The 13,719-nt window shown below is 51.1% G+C and overlaps 1 protein-coding gene across 5 annotated transcripts in view; it reads right to left on the bottom strand.

Moving 5' to 3' along the window:
• SLC12A8 (solute carrier family 12 member 8) overlaps positions 1-8,259 on the bottom strand; it is a 56,546-nt gene extending 48,287 nt beyond the window's left edge. For 4 of the 5 annotated variants that reach the window (XR_010072066.1, XR_010072067.1, XM_063342052.1 and 1 more), the window contains exons 1-3: positions 8,229-8,259; positions 2,830-3,052; positions 1,878-2,024 (exon numbers count right to left, since the gene is read on the bottom strand). Coding sequence is in view for 3 of the 5 variants with exons in the window: in XM_063342052.1 (XP_063198122.1) it covers positions 1,878-2,024; positions 2,830-2,898 (216 nt within the window). In the remaining 2 variants the exon portion in view is untranslated. Of the gene's footprint in view, positions 1-1,877; positions 2,025-2,829; positions 3,053-5,232; positions 5,329-8,228 lie in introns of those variants that run through there. The other variant, XM_063342053.1, reaches the window with a different exon arrangement.
• Positions 8,260-13,719: the final 5,460 nt, after the last annotated feature.

Genomic DNA, 13,719 nt, shown 5'->3' with positions numbered 1-13,719 from the left:
TGCTGACGACTGGCTCAGCCCGGCACGCAGCGATTCCGACTGCACGGCCAGAAATCTCCTCCGGTGCCCAGCGCTTCGTTAACGTCTGGCTACCCTTCCCCTGCCCTGACTCAGATTACAGGCCATGTCCACATCCCTCCTTTCCAACCTTGCTCCTGCAATGCTCATTGCTGAGGTCGCGCTAGCCTTCATGGGCTTTGTTTATCCCCAGCCCTAAAAGGCTGCTTCTCAGCTTTGGGGTTGGTTGAAATCCCAGATTTTTTATTTTTTTTCCTTCTCTCTTTTTTTTGTGAAACAACAGAAACATACGCAGGATGTTGCTATCATCATAAAATCCTATTTTGGTTCAGCATCCCGCTGCCTTTGACAGGGGCTTTATCTGGTCAGTAGGGAACGGAGCCAAGGTTTGCTACGAACGCAGCTGCTGGCTGGGTCAGCACCACAGACCGCTACAACCCCACACTCCTTCTTTAAGAGGACAATTGGTCTTTTTCTTCAGCAGCTTACACTCAGGTTAAAAGGGTTAATAAATACGACACGCTTCAGTTAAAAAAAAAAAAAAAAAAGGAAAAAAAAAGAAAAAAAAGCACACACACACACGCAAACATACACATCAGCTTTGGGCTTTCCCAGAATCTGCTGGTGGCACCAGGCTATGGCAGCAGCTAGTTAATGCACAATCCAGTGGTTCCCGCAGGAGAAAGGGTTAACACGAAGACCAGGGAGGAAGGCTGGACTCACAGCAGCAATAGGAAGCAGAGAAAGTGGGAAGAAAAAGCCCCCATTAGACACTGATGCCTATCTATGCACTCCTGCTGGAGGGGGTTAGTGCAGCCTTACCACAGCCCTGAACCTTTCAGCAACATTAGGGTCCCCTGGAATTGCAAAGCTCCACCAGCCCCTGCTCTGGAAATCTATAGCTAAAGCCTGACTCTGCGAACGGCTCAACATGACTCCCCTCTGCCAGGGGAGCTCTCTGCCAACCCCAACTTCTCCTCCCTTCCCTTTTATGCTCGCTCCCATCTGCTTCAGTTTTTCTTTTATTTACTGGCTTTATTTGTATTTGTGTTCACTCCAGCAGTAACTTGCTTTCAAAAGAGACGTGGAAGAAATAAGATCATGAGGAAAAGGGAGCTAGGAAAATCATCCCGACTTCTCCACCACGACTGCAGCTCCCCTCAAAGCCTCCAGCAAAGCCATTTTCAATAGAGAGTGCAAGTGGCTTCCTGCTCCTTTTGGAAGACGTCCACCGTGCCTGTGACACGAACTCTGCCCAAAGCTCAAATTCCCACCCATCCCTGCTGGAGCTTTCCTTCTTCTAAGGGGAAATGTTATGGGACGATACAACATTTTGCATCGGGAGGGGAGCAGAGACGCTCTTCCAGGCTCTGACCCTGGGTGAGACACTATTCTGGATCCACAAGTGGAAGTCCCTTTGATAGCAATGACATTTTCGCCTGACCAAGGATCGCCATTCAAGACGTCGGGGATTCCAATATTGACATTTTGGAAGAGACCTGCTTCAGTGGGGTTGGGAAGATGGCTGAGTAGCTGTAACTGTGGCAATATGCTTTACCTGAAAAACAGTTATTTCATCCCAACAATACCACACACGGGTGTCCCTGGTCATTGTCAAGGTCCGTTGTTGTGTTTTCCTTTTTCTTTCCTAAAGCTAAAATAGGAAACCACTTACAAAGACCACTTCAGCTTTCCATTTTAGTGAAACTTTTTGAAATGCTACAAAATACCAGGGGACATAACCAGCTCACTGCCTACTATGAGCAGCAAAGAATCCAAAACCACCTGGGAGACACAAGGTAAGGAGATGAGGAGAAAAATGCCTATTCACACATTCAACCAAGTCAGCGCTCACTCACCACGAGCCATCCTGTCCTCAGGAAAAGAACCACTCCAAAAATGTTGATCATGCAGGAGGTGAAGACACCATCCCACGTTCCAAAAAGCACTGGCTCCCACACAAACAGCTGGATCTTCCACCAGGGCTTGGTCTGCGTTTGAGATACCTAGAGGAAAGCAAAGCTTTTGGTTTTACCTCTTGTGCTTCACAAACAGGCTGCAGAAGTGGTGCTGCAGCCCGCCACCAACAGTGGGATGGCCACCAACAGCTGCTAAGACACCACTTTGCTGCAAGTGGTCTCTAAGATGAAGGGGCAGCAGAGCTGCTGGGATCCCTGAGCCCTGGAAGAGCGGGTTCCCTGTAATACCCTGTTTATATTCTTGTAGGATAAGCACAACAGAATCCTACTCAGGGTCAGCAAATTAACCCCATTGTTGTTGTTGTAACGTGAACCAAAAACACCATTCAAGGGGTCCTTTCCGGAGCCTGCACCTATACATTGTGCTTCTCCTTCTGTCCCTGCCAAGCACCCCACCGAGACAAGCAGGATCCTCAGTGCACTGGAGAAGTCTCTTAGATGGGATGACAAACCAGGCTGGACCAGCTGGGACTGACAGAGTAGGTTAAGATGGCCTACTCATTCCACACAGTCACCTTCCACAGATCTGGGGATCAGGACAGCATGTTTCTAGAGGAGACACGGGACTGGTACTCAGGGCTCCAGTGAATTTCAGAGCTTCTGGAACCGAGAGCTGAAACTCCAGGGAAACTGCAGCTTTCCCATTGCAACTCTGGAAACCAAGTCCCCTCTTTCCCTTTCTAAATAAAGTCCCTCAGGTTTAAGTAGCAGAAAGAGGGGTGGTCTTGTTACTCCAGTCCTGTTTACCTGCCACAGAGGTGACCAGGAGGAGGTGCAGAGACCACTGGCGATGGAAACTTTGGCTATGAAGGGAAATGGCTCTCCAACATACCTGCTGTGCTTCCTCGTGGAACAGCTCTTGGACATATCCCTCACTTCTGGCACCATTCAGGCTGAACATCGTATCCTTCGCCTTGCCTCCACCTGCCCAACGCACCGCTCTAACACCGCAACAGGCGAGGCTGATCCCAGCAGGAGGTCAGCTGTTCTCCTCGGTCAAATTCCTGCGGTGCTGGATCCTCCGTTGTAGAAGATTCATGATTTTAATGCGCTTACTGTGAAAGCAGGAAAGACAGAAGACACTGCTGTTGCTTTCTTAGTCTGCAGAAGCAGAAGGCTATTACCTAGACGGAGCCGAGAGCGGCTCTTAGCAGATGCTGAACCACAGAGCGACAGCAGAGCAAGCAGAGAGCAATGCTCCCCCTGCGCCCGCCCCCAGCCTGCCCGCGGCACAGGCTCTGTCATCGGCCTGTGGTGGGGTGACCCTGGCTGGACACCAGGTGCCCACCAAAGCTACTCTATCACCCCTCTCCTCAGCTGGACGGGGAGAGAAAACGTAACGAAAGGCTCGTGGGTTGAGATAAGGACAGGGAGATCCCTCAGCAATTACCATCATGGGCAAAACAGACGTGACTTCGTGAAATTAATGTAATTAATTACCAATCCAATCAGAGTAGGGTAATGAGAAATAAAAACTAAACCTTAAAAACACCTTCCCCCCACCCCCTCCTTCTTCCCAGGCTCAACTTCGCTCCCAAATTCTCTACCTCCTCCCCCTGCGCGGCGCAGGGGGATGGGGAATGGGGGTTCATCTGATGCTTCTTCTCGTCGGGGCGGGGGGGCATTCCTCACATTCTTCCCTGCTCCAGTGTGGGATCCCACCCACAGGAGACAGTTCTCCATGAACTTCTCGAACACGAGTCCTTCCATGGAGTGCAGTCCTTCAGGAAAGACTGCTCCAGGGTGGGTGCCCCACAGGGTCACAAGTCCTGCCAGTAAACCTGCTCCAGCGTGGGCTTCCCATGGGGTCCCAGCCTCCTTTGGGCATCCACCTGCTCTGGTGTGGGGTCCTCCACAGGCTGACAGTGGATATCTGCTCCACCTGTAACCTCCCTGGGCTGCAGGGGGACAGTCTGCCTGACCATGGTCTTCAGCACAGTCTTCACCATGGGCTGCAGGGGAATCTCTGCTCTGGTGCCTGGAGCACCTCCTCCCCCTCCTTCTCCACTGACCTTGGTGTCTGCAGAGTTGTTGCTCTCACATATTCTCACTCCTCTCTCCAGCTGCAGTTGCTGTCACGCAGGGTGGTTTTTTCCCTTCTTAACTATGTTATCCCAGAGGCACTACCACTGTCGCTGACGGGCTCGGCCTTGGCCATCGGTGGGTCCATCTTGGAGCCAGCTGGCACTGGCTCTATCGGACATGGGGAAAGCTTCTAGCAGCTTCTCATAGAAGCCACCCCTGTAGCTCCCCTGCTACCAAAACCTTGACACGCAAACCCAATACACAGCCCAACATTTAAGGGCCCTTCTTGGCCTTTTCTAAACCTGGTATCCACACCCCTGTTGTCCCCAGCATCCTGCAGTGCTAGCTCCACAGCTTTATGGTGTGCTCTCTGGGGAAAGTATTTCCTCTCGCTGGTTTTAAATCTGGCACCTGTTAATTTCATTCCGTGCTCCGGTGACATGGGACGTACGGAGTACTTAGCTCCCAGCACCACTAATCACATCACAGCCTTGACCATACCCCCTTCAGATGTACCTTTTGCAGACCGGAGTCCTGACAATGTAAGACTTTCCATAACAAGCAACCTGTTACCCCACTCTGTCCCTCTTCCATCACAACCCAGAGATGGAACTGAAACAGTTGAAGGTGTCCACCACCACAGACCTACACTCTGCATTCCTGATGTGCATTCCAATGCACATTGGTGGCCATTTGTGATGGCCATCAACCAGTTGCCCACAGTCTCCTACGCCAACTGCCAACAGAGCCTTTCTGGCCATTCCTCAGCACAGCTACATCATACCCAGGTAAGGCAAAGAGGGCTGCAGCCAGAGAGGAGCAAGACGTGCTCCACAGCTGGGGAGAGGGCAGTTTGGCTGCATCGTTGGCTCTCCTGGGTCCAATAGTTTCCTAGCCAGGCAACCTCACATGCTTATAAGAACCAACCATGGTCACCCATGGCTTGTACCAGTGGCTGGAAACCTTAGTTGAGACCACAGACTAAATTTACCATGGGCACAGTGTAGGAATCTCTTGACTCCTCAAGCTTGCAAGCTACGAAGACATGATAACCATCAGAAGTGTGCTTTTCCTATTTCACAGGGACATAGAGAAACCACTTTGGGTGACTCAGAATTTCTCCATCAGGGCCTGAACCCCAGCTCCCAGATCAGCCCTTTCACCATTCTGCCTCCATTATTCTGCTTTTAAATACCCAATAATAACTAACCAGTGCTGCCGCGGCTCCACCACCGTGTTTCAGGTCTCCTGCAGCTGGGGTACAATGCCCAGCACGGGAGGTTTTTCTTCGTCCCCTCCACGTGGCCGGTTAAGCAGCACCAAAGCCGTCCGAGTTCATTGATTCCCTGCTGCTTCCCTCCCCTCTTTTTGCAGCAAATAACCCCCCGCAATACCACAAATGGGGAGACTGGGGCTTCAAGCAGGGCAAAAGCAGCAGGAGTAGACGAACTCTAAAGAAACAAAGCTCATGTTTTTATGGAAATAGCCATAGTAATAATAAAAAAAAAGGGGGAAGAAAATACACGACATGAAACGAGATTGCAATTGAATAGCCATATTCTCCTAAGATTCCTCCCTTGCCAGAGATTTCACTCAGTAAAGGATTCGCTGTTGCCATCCAAACTCCTGTCTTTACCAGCGGTTCCAGCTGGATGTGGGAAGAGGCTGCAGCCCCCGGCTCACCCAAACGGCTCCACCGAGGGACCCCAGAAGGAGATGGCCCCGACCCCCTGCCGCAGCTCAGGGTGGCCACAGCCGCCCGGTCGGTGACCACGGGCAGGTTTGACGCACCCGTATCATCAATCCGAAACTTGCGAAACGCAGAGAGAAGGGCTCCACGCACGGATTTCACACACGGAGCTCACCTTGCAGGAAACATTACCCTCCTGGACATTTCAACCCCCTCATCTCACATTTTTTCTTCCTTTTTCTCGGCGTTAAAACCCCTCTCCTGGCCTGTCCTCTTCCCGCGTAGCCCCGCTCCCGCTCGCCTCGACGTAAGAGCTTTCTCCTCCGCAATCGCAGGAAATTGCCTCTCCGCTATCGCTCCTCTGCGGCGTCTCCAACCGCCTCATACCTCATTACTCAACCCTGCAACTGTTTACATCCCTCCTCAACGTATGGACGCATTGGGCCCTACGAGGTGACCGAAGCAAACACCGCAAGGGGTGCACAGCGCCGAGGCCAGAGCTGAACAAACACATGCCAGGAGGGACGCTGCCCGCCCAGCCACCTCCCGACCCATGTCTTTTTGCAATTTGGGGTGCGTAAGTGGGAATTCCTGGGGGCGGGAGCCTTCCCCTCATCCCAGGCAGCAGGTTAGCGGCGCAGCGTGGTTTCCAAGTCGCTGCATAACACGGAGATATTTTGCGGACGTATTATCTATCTGGGTCACCAACCCAGCAGAAGCTTTTTCTGCTATACACGCCAGTCCACCAAAAGAAACCAAACAAGCACAGTTTTCCTCTAATATAAGCGAGCCTCTAACTCAAAAGTTAATTGATATTACTTTTCCTAAAGTTTCTGCCAAAGACACTAACCAGCCTATAAATTAAAGAATGGTTGCTTTAATCTTCCCATACCATTTAGCGCTCGAGAGAGCAGAAGAGCAGCATTAGCGCACCTCCGCGCAGAAACGTTACAAAGGCTCGTCTCCTTTTCCTGCGACACTTCTTTATTTAATTACAAAACCAGGCTCCTAGAGATGAAATTTCCGTGCCCCCTCCGCATCCTTTCAAGGCAATAATATTTTATTAATCGTCACATTAAAGCCGTTTCTGAGCTAAGCGCCGCTGCTCTGAGCTGCTCAACAGCTGGCTGACTTTAAAGAGGAGAGGTGGACGCCTTCCCCAGCGCAACTGCGTGTGGTCCCACCACCTCCGAAGCCTCGGTCCCTGCCAGAGGAGGCACTTCCAAGCCTCCCTCCCTCAAGGGACCCAGCAGCCAACAGCGCTTTAGTTTTAATAAATCCCCTCAACTCCTCTCCAGGTCAAGTTCTTAAAAACACCTAATTTAGGGGACCCCGAGGAAGGCGGGAGTTAAAGGGAAATAAAGCAGCCATCCGCGCAAGGACGGTAACGCCGCGCCCGGCTATTCCCAGGCATTCCTTTACCGCCACAGCCCGGACGATCACCCGCCTCTTGCTTTTGCGTGTCTCTGCAGCCAGAGCACGGCCGCGGAACGCGAGAGGCGGCAAACGAGCCCGGGCTCACCCGGCACCTTCCACTTCCCGGTGCCCTCAGGCGGCTTCGGTTTGGCAGAGGCCGCGGCGCTGCCGACACCTCCGCGCCTGGGCCCGCGGCGGCGGCACCGGCACCGGGATCGGGATCGGGCACCGGCCCCGCTGGGGGCTCCCGGCCCATCGCCACCGCGGGGCTGCGCCCCCCCCTTCCCGGAAAGCGCTGCGAGAGCCTGAGAGCTGCTCCCTCTGCCTTTTATTTTCTTCCTCTCTCTTTTTTTCACTTTCTCCTTTTTTTTTTTTTTTTGGTGCTTTTGTCCCTTTTTTTGTTTCTTTTTTTTTTAAATGCCATTTTGGCTTTTCTTTTGACTTTTTTCTTTTTTTGTTTTTGCTTTCCTTCTTTGTTTGAATTTTTTTTTACGTTTTTTGTCCTTCTTTTGCTATTCTCCCCCACCCCCTTTTTTTAACTTTACTTTTGCCCTTTTTTCTGCTTTTTTTGCTTTCCTTTTTTTGCTACTCTTATTTTTGCCCTTTTTTGCTTTGTCTTTTTTTTCCTGCTTGTTTTGCTTGCTTTTTTTTTTTTTGCTATTCTTATTTTTGCCTTTTCTGCTTTACTTTTGTCTCTTTTTTCCTGCTTTTTTTGCTTCCCATTTTTTTGCTACTTTTTCCTTTTTTTTTTCTTTTTGCCTTTTTCCCTGCCCTTTTTTTTTTTGCCCCCCCCCCTTATTTGCTTTTCTTTTTTCTTTTACCTTCTTTTTTTTTCTTCCCCTCTTTTTGCTTTTCCTCCCCCGTTTTAATGTTCTACCTTTACTTTCCCTCGTTCCTCCCCCCCCCTTCCCCTTCCCCCCCCCCCCCCCCCCCCCCCGCCGAGCGAGCCACCGCAGCGGAGGGAGCCGGGGGCAAAGCAAAGCAAAGCAAAGCAAGGTGCCACCTGCGCTGCCCCCGGACTCGTCCCCCCCTTCCCCAGCCCGGCCCCGCTGTGTGGGGCGGGGGGCTGCGGGTACCCCCTCCGCCCCGTCCCGACTCACCTGCGGCTCCCGGTCCCTCCCTCCCTCCGTCCCCGCCGCCCCGGTCCCGCTCCCCCGCGGCGCCGCCTCCCGCGGCGGGACGGCCCCGGCGCTGCCACGTCTGCCCGGGCACCGCCGCCCCCCCGCCCGGGCGGGCATCCACAGGGTGTTCCGGCCCCCCCCCCCCGAGTGGAGCCCCCGGCCCACCTGCCGCCTTCTAGCCACTCGGTGTTTTGGGTTTTTGGGTTTGGGGTTTTTTTTTCCAGTTTCCACTTTTCCACGGTGATTTCTTCCATCTTTTCTGCGAGGCGGCAGTGCCAAAGGGATTGGCAGCGGCACGCGCGGCGCTAAACGGAGGAAACCCAGCTAATGAGGGGTTAGGAGCAGGCTTCCACCGAGTCTGAAAATCTCAGGAGCCTGACAAAAAATAAACTATTAAATAACAGAATTCATAGCTGGAGGGAAGGCTGCCAACAACAGGGAAACAGGATGTCAATTCCGGACGGGAGCGGTTACAACCTGGTTTCAGTAGGAACTCACTTCGGCGGAACTTCCCTGTACAGGGCTGCCATGGCATCCCGTGACCCTGCCCAGGCAGAGCTCCACCTGAATTAAAGGCAGGAAATTTTGGATAGTCTCAATGTAAACAGGATTCAATCTAAAGCCAGACACCCTTCCTTGGAGCTTGAATACCATTCCCTGACTTCTGTTACTTCCAAAATTACTGCCAGTAAGGCAGAATGAGTTAGGGCCTTTTAAATTTTCAGTAAAGTATCCATAAAAGACATCCATGTAATCCAGAGAACCCGCTTTGATTTTCCAGAGGCAAAGTGTAAATGAGCCTTTACTCTTAAAACAGCAAAGACAGGCGAGCAGCAGAAAAGGAAAGCAAGAGCGCAGAGAAGACAGGCGACTTCTCCAAGGAGGATGAAGCCTAACTTGAGGAAATTTCTCCCCGAGATATCCCATTCCTGGACTATTTCAGCAGCTCTCCTCCAGCTCCCTTCGAAGAGGATGCTCTTTACGACTACCAGGGAACAGGTTGAGCCAGATTCTCTCAGCTTGAGGGCCGGGGCAAAATCTGAAATAATAGCTTTGATTTGTTGCAGAACTGGTGAGGAGTCACTAATTGCCCGAGGAGCGAGCCCTGTGCCTTGCCTGCGGCCACGTCCACCCCTACACGTGCGTGTGCACGCTAAGCAAGCGCTGAAGGAGTCCCCTGGGGCAGGTGCCACCACCACCCCCCAGTGACCATTTTCCCACTGACTGTGGGAAAAATCCTACCTCCCCGCTGGAAATAAGGACCGCAGAAATCCAGCAAAAGGTATTTTCAAGGACCACACCGACACATTAAAATCACCAAGCGCTGCTGTTAAAAAGCCCTTTCAGGAGCGCTCGGTGTTGGTCTCCGTCTGCTCCTACTTAAGTCATGGCCAATTTTGAACATTTTCCTTCTTGGCAAACGAATCCAGCCGGCAGCGCTCCGGCAGCGGGGCTGCCTGTGTTCCCGAGGAGCACGTGGCTTTTCCATACTCAGCATGCGAGCGAAACCGTAGACTGACACACACTGTCGCTTCTCCAAGGGCAATCAGCAAGCGGCCGTCACGTGCAAAGCGGCTCGCTTTCTGTAAAGAACAGGCTTTGGAAATAAAGAGGTACCCGGAACGCAAGAGAAGCGGCTCTCACTGAGATTACTCACACCAAATATGCGATGATGTGGAATGGTACAAATTCCCCCAGCGCGCGCTCGGGAGGGCTGCGTGACTCACAGCTGGCTCAGCCACCCCTGTGTTCACATGAGCCTTCCTCCGCACCGCTCCGAGGTCTGCACCACCCTCAAGGAAAACCATCGCAAACCATTTGAGAAAGTCTTTTAAAAGGTCTAATTAAAAATTCTCTCTCTTTATGCTGAGTACCTTATCTCTGCTGGGAGGAAAAGGGGGGGAAAAATACACCTAAAAGCTAAAATTCTTGTATCAAAGTCCAATTCTTGAGGGCTTTTAGGGCTAGCAATGGATGCTGCGAGTTCCAGAGACCAGCAGGAATCCTTCCCCTCAAGCTATGTAGGTCCTCAGGACTGTCGGAGCATCCGAAACCTGACAGACCTGAATATCAGGCATCCTGAACTGTGATTTGAGAAGACTTCCGATAATCCATATGGTGTCGCTTGGTGGAAACTTCTCCAGGGGATGGAGTCTGGAGATCCAGGAAACAGCTCCAGGAGATGGATTTAAGAGAGTGAGGGAGGTGACAAAAGGTTATGTGGGATAAAAACAGGTAAAGGGAAAAATACAGGGGTGTCAAAGATACAAACGTGGCCCCCAGAAACAGGGAAAGTAGCAGCACAGAGGTGGGTCGGCAAGAGAAGGTGTGAATTTGGAACATCCACAGGTCTGAGCAAGGGAAGGACTGGTTCTCAGTACAATGGATGTTAATTATCACACAGACCTCATCGTGATCATCTTCAGTTGCCAAACATACCTGTCTTTCCTAACACAGCAATACACAAGCCGATTTCTGTGTACGCGCACAGCACAAACTGTGAATAAGCTGCACGATTTAGCTATTCACATCGCTCAATGGCCTACAGACAAACCCTAGATCAACAGCAAGACGGGCCACTACACGTAAAGAGTATGTTCCCAGACGAAACGAAGAGCCAGCCTTTTTCTATTCGAGTTCACTCATAGTTGTACACTGCAAAACACTTTGCTTTTAAAGTGCATTTTACCCGATTTTGTTCAGTGTGCGGTAACAGCAGTTATCAGTGTGATACCTGAGCATCACCACAAACAACATCCTTGTTTCAATCCCTGAAAATGGAGTTTCAGGCAAGAAGAGGGGCTCCGTGAGAGCCAGCGCTGCCAAAGCGCGTTTCTGCACCCGACGGGGGGGCTCACGCTGTCCTCAGGGCTCATTTTCAAGCAGCTGCAACATCCCCCACTCTCGCTACGCGTTTGACCAGGGGCCTGATCATCCTCCTTACCTTGACCTGACGCTTTCCTTTAAGTTAACAAATACCGCCCTCAAGAAACCCCTCCTTTCCAATTCCTGTTTTGGAGGAAAACATCGCTTGGGCGCAGTGGTACCCTTGCACTCGCTTATCCGTCTTTCCGAGCTGTCACTTTCTTAGGCTGTTCTGTCTCTAATTAGCTTTATAACAAAGACGATTTCAGGAACTGGCAAGACGAATGGAAGAAAACACAGGACTTGAGAGAAAACAAACAAGTCATCCTTTGAGCTTCCGACGAGATCCTCTGCCGTGTTCTCGGGCATTACTGCAGGGTCAGGATTACCTTGCGATTACCCTGAACATATTCCCAGCACTTGTAGTCGTCACTTTATCACCTCTCGTGACTCAGTCTATCTTGTGACAAGACAGAAAGCTCCTGAAGAGCTTTCAGAGTGGAAAAATTCTACATCTTCAACAGTCGTTACTCATCTTACAACACAGAAGTATTTGTTTTTATGAGTTACACTGCTAAAATAACGGAATCCTCTTGGTTTCACTAAGGCCCGGCTAGTGCTTTCAATCCAACAGCAGTTACAAAAGCTCTGTTACTTCGGCCTCTCTGCAATGGCACCAACGATAAGACCTGACCATGAGAAAAAACACATATACGCAAATAAGAGTGAAAATAACCTGTATTCAGTGGCACAGCTGGGCCAGCTTACCTCTCTCGGGCTGCGCAGCTGAGAAGGCATCACCTCCTCTAAACGAAGGCAGCTACTGCCAACGCACCGTCCTATGCCAAAGGTACCAGCACAAAGCTCGCTTTGGGACTAAGCACCCACATTTCCAGCCGAGAGGCTTGACAGGTGCAGCCGCTGGCCAAAAATGAGCCAAGCCGCTTTGCTACCAGCAGGCAGGCGTGTACACTTAGCAGGCAGCAACGTGCCTTTCCTCTCCTGCGTCAGACAGGAGATGGACTCCAAGTGGAAAAGGTGCCCAGGGAGATGGACTCCAAGCGGAGAAACCATCAGTGACTTGTGCACCCCGCAAACATCCAGAGGTAAGTACAAATAACGGGGGGAGGAACAGGATCCCATGCTTTTTGCATGACGCGCGTGGCTGCAGACACCGGCAAAAGCGATGTAGCTGGCTGGACCGCAAAAGATACGCACGCACATTTTAAGATGGAACCTCACCAAATCATCGTATTTCATTTCTGCCAGTGACTCGTATGTGTATGCCTTTGAAACTGAGAAGGGAGAGTAGTTGCTGCAGCAGGGCTGTTAGGAACCCGGAGACCAGCCCTGACGTGAAAGGGAAGGACACCACGGAGGAGGCGACTTCACCACGGAGGAGGCGACTTACCTGAGCCACCAGGGCAGGGCTGCTGGCTCCTGAAAGGACAGCACACGCCGGCTCCCTTCTAACCCCCTTCCAGTGGAAAGCTCTCTTCTTTAAACTCCGTATCTTGGCAACTAAAGCAGACAAAAGAGCAAACAATATTCTATAGGAAACTATCTTCTGTTGATTCGGCAAGCGCAAGGCAGAAGCCCAAACCACGACACTTCTCCAGACCACCTCCCTAAGCCAACCCACCTCCAAATCTCTCTGCTTTCATAAACTGCTGCCCATTCTGGAGCTACAAAACAGTTTCTCCTGTGCAGTGCAAGAAAGATATTAATTTCAGAGAGAGATTTTTTTCCCAACCCTCTAAACAAACAAATAACCAATCATTTTAACAGAAAACTATTTCCTTCTCCTGGGGTGGGGGGGGAAAAGCAAAGGCTAATTCAATGGATCATTTTTCTCACTCAACACAAAATGTAGGTTCTGGCAACTGCTTTAACATCATAACATTGGAAAATGTCTTATTTTCAGCATCAGTTTCATGATTAAAATTGTCAAATAGTGAAGTCAATAAGCAGAAACTATCAGCTTTGATTTCTTATTTCCACCCCATAATTAAAACAAATAAAAATCAGTATAACTAATGTAAGCAAACATAACAAAACTAAAGACAAGCAGAGCGGCCGAGTACGCAGACAATGCTTACTCAGGCATACTGCAAAGCACACCCACATTCTAAAAACTATTAAACATGAAACCATTAAAGGTAGTTACTATACTGGCTGGACGTTAACACGCCACGTTAAGTTCTTGATAGGCTATTTTGAAAAACACCACCAAAACACACACACGAGCGCAACAGCGAAACCAAGTCACATCAAGTGATGTAGCTGCATCCACTCCACAGGTCAGCGGTACGCCAGGGACAGCAGGGACGGTGGCCTCGCACAGCTGAGAGGCACCGAGGACGGGCAGCCCTCCTAAGGACAGTTTCAGAGAGTCCCTGCAGAACCGTCTGTGCCGTTTCCATGTCACTGCCCTGCGGCTGCGCCTGGCCATCCCCGCGGGGCTGCCGTCCCCTGGGGAGGACGCTAGAGCAAACCTCATGAGAGCCCTTTCTCTGCCACCACGCAGCATCACTCAACTTGCCTTCAGCATCTTCAGAAGGGGCTTAGGCTGAAGCCAGCCGAGAAGCTCCTCTCCTGCAGCCAC

This window comes from Chroicocephalus ridibundus, chromosome 7, assembly GCF_963924245.1.
Source record: "Chroicocephalus ridibundus chromosome 7, bChrRid1.1, whole genome shotgun sequence".
Lineage (NCBI taxonomy): Eukaryota > Metazoa > Chordata > Aves > Charadriiformes > Laridae > Chroicocephalus > Chroicocephalus ridibundus.
The sequence above is the reverse complement of the archived record's forward strand: the minus strand, read 5'-3'. Positions and strand labels throughout refer to the sequence as shown.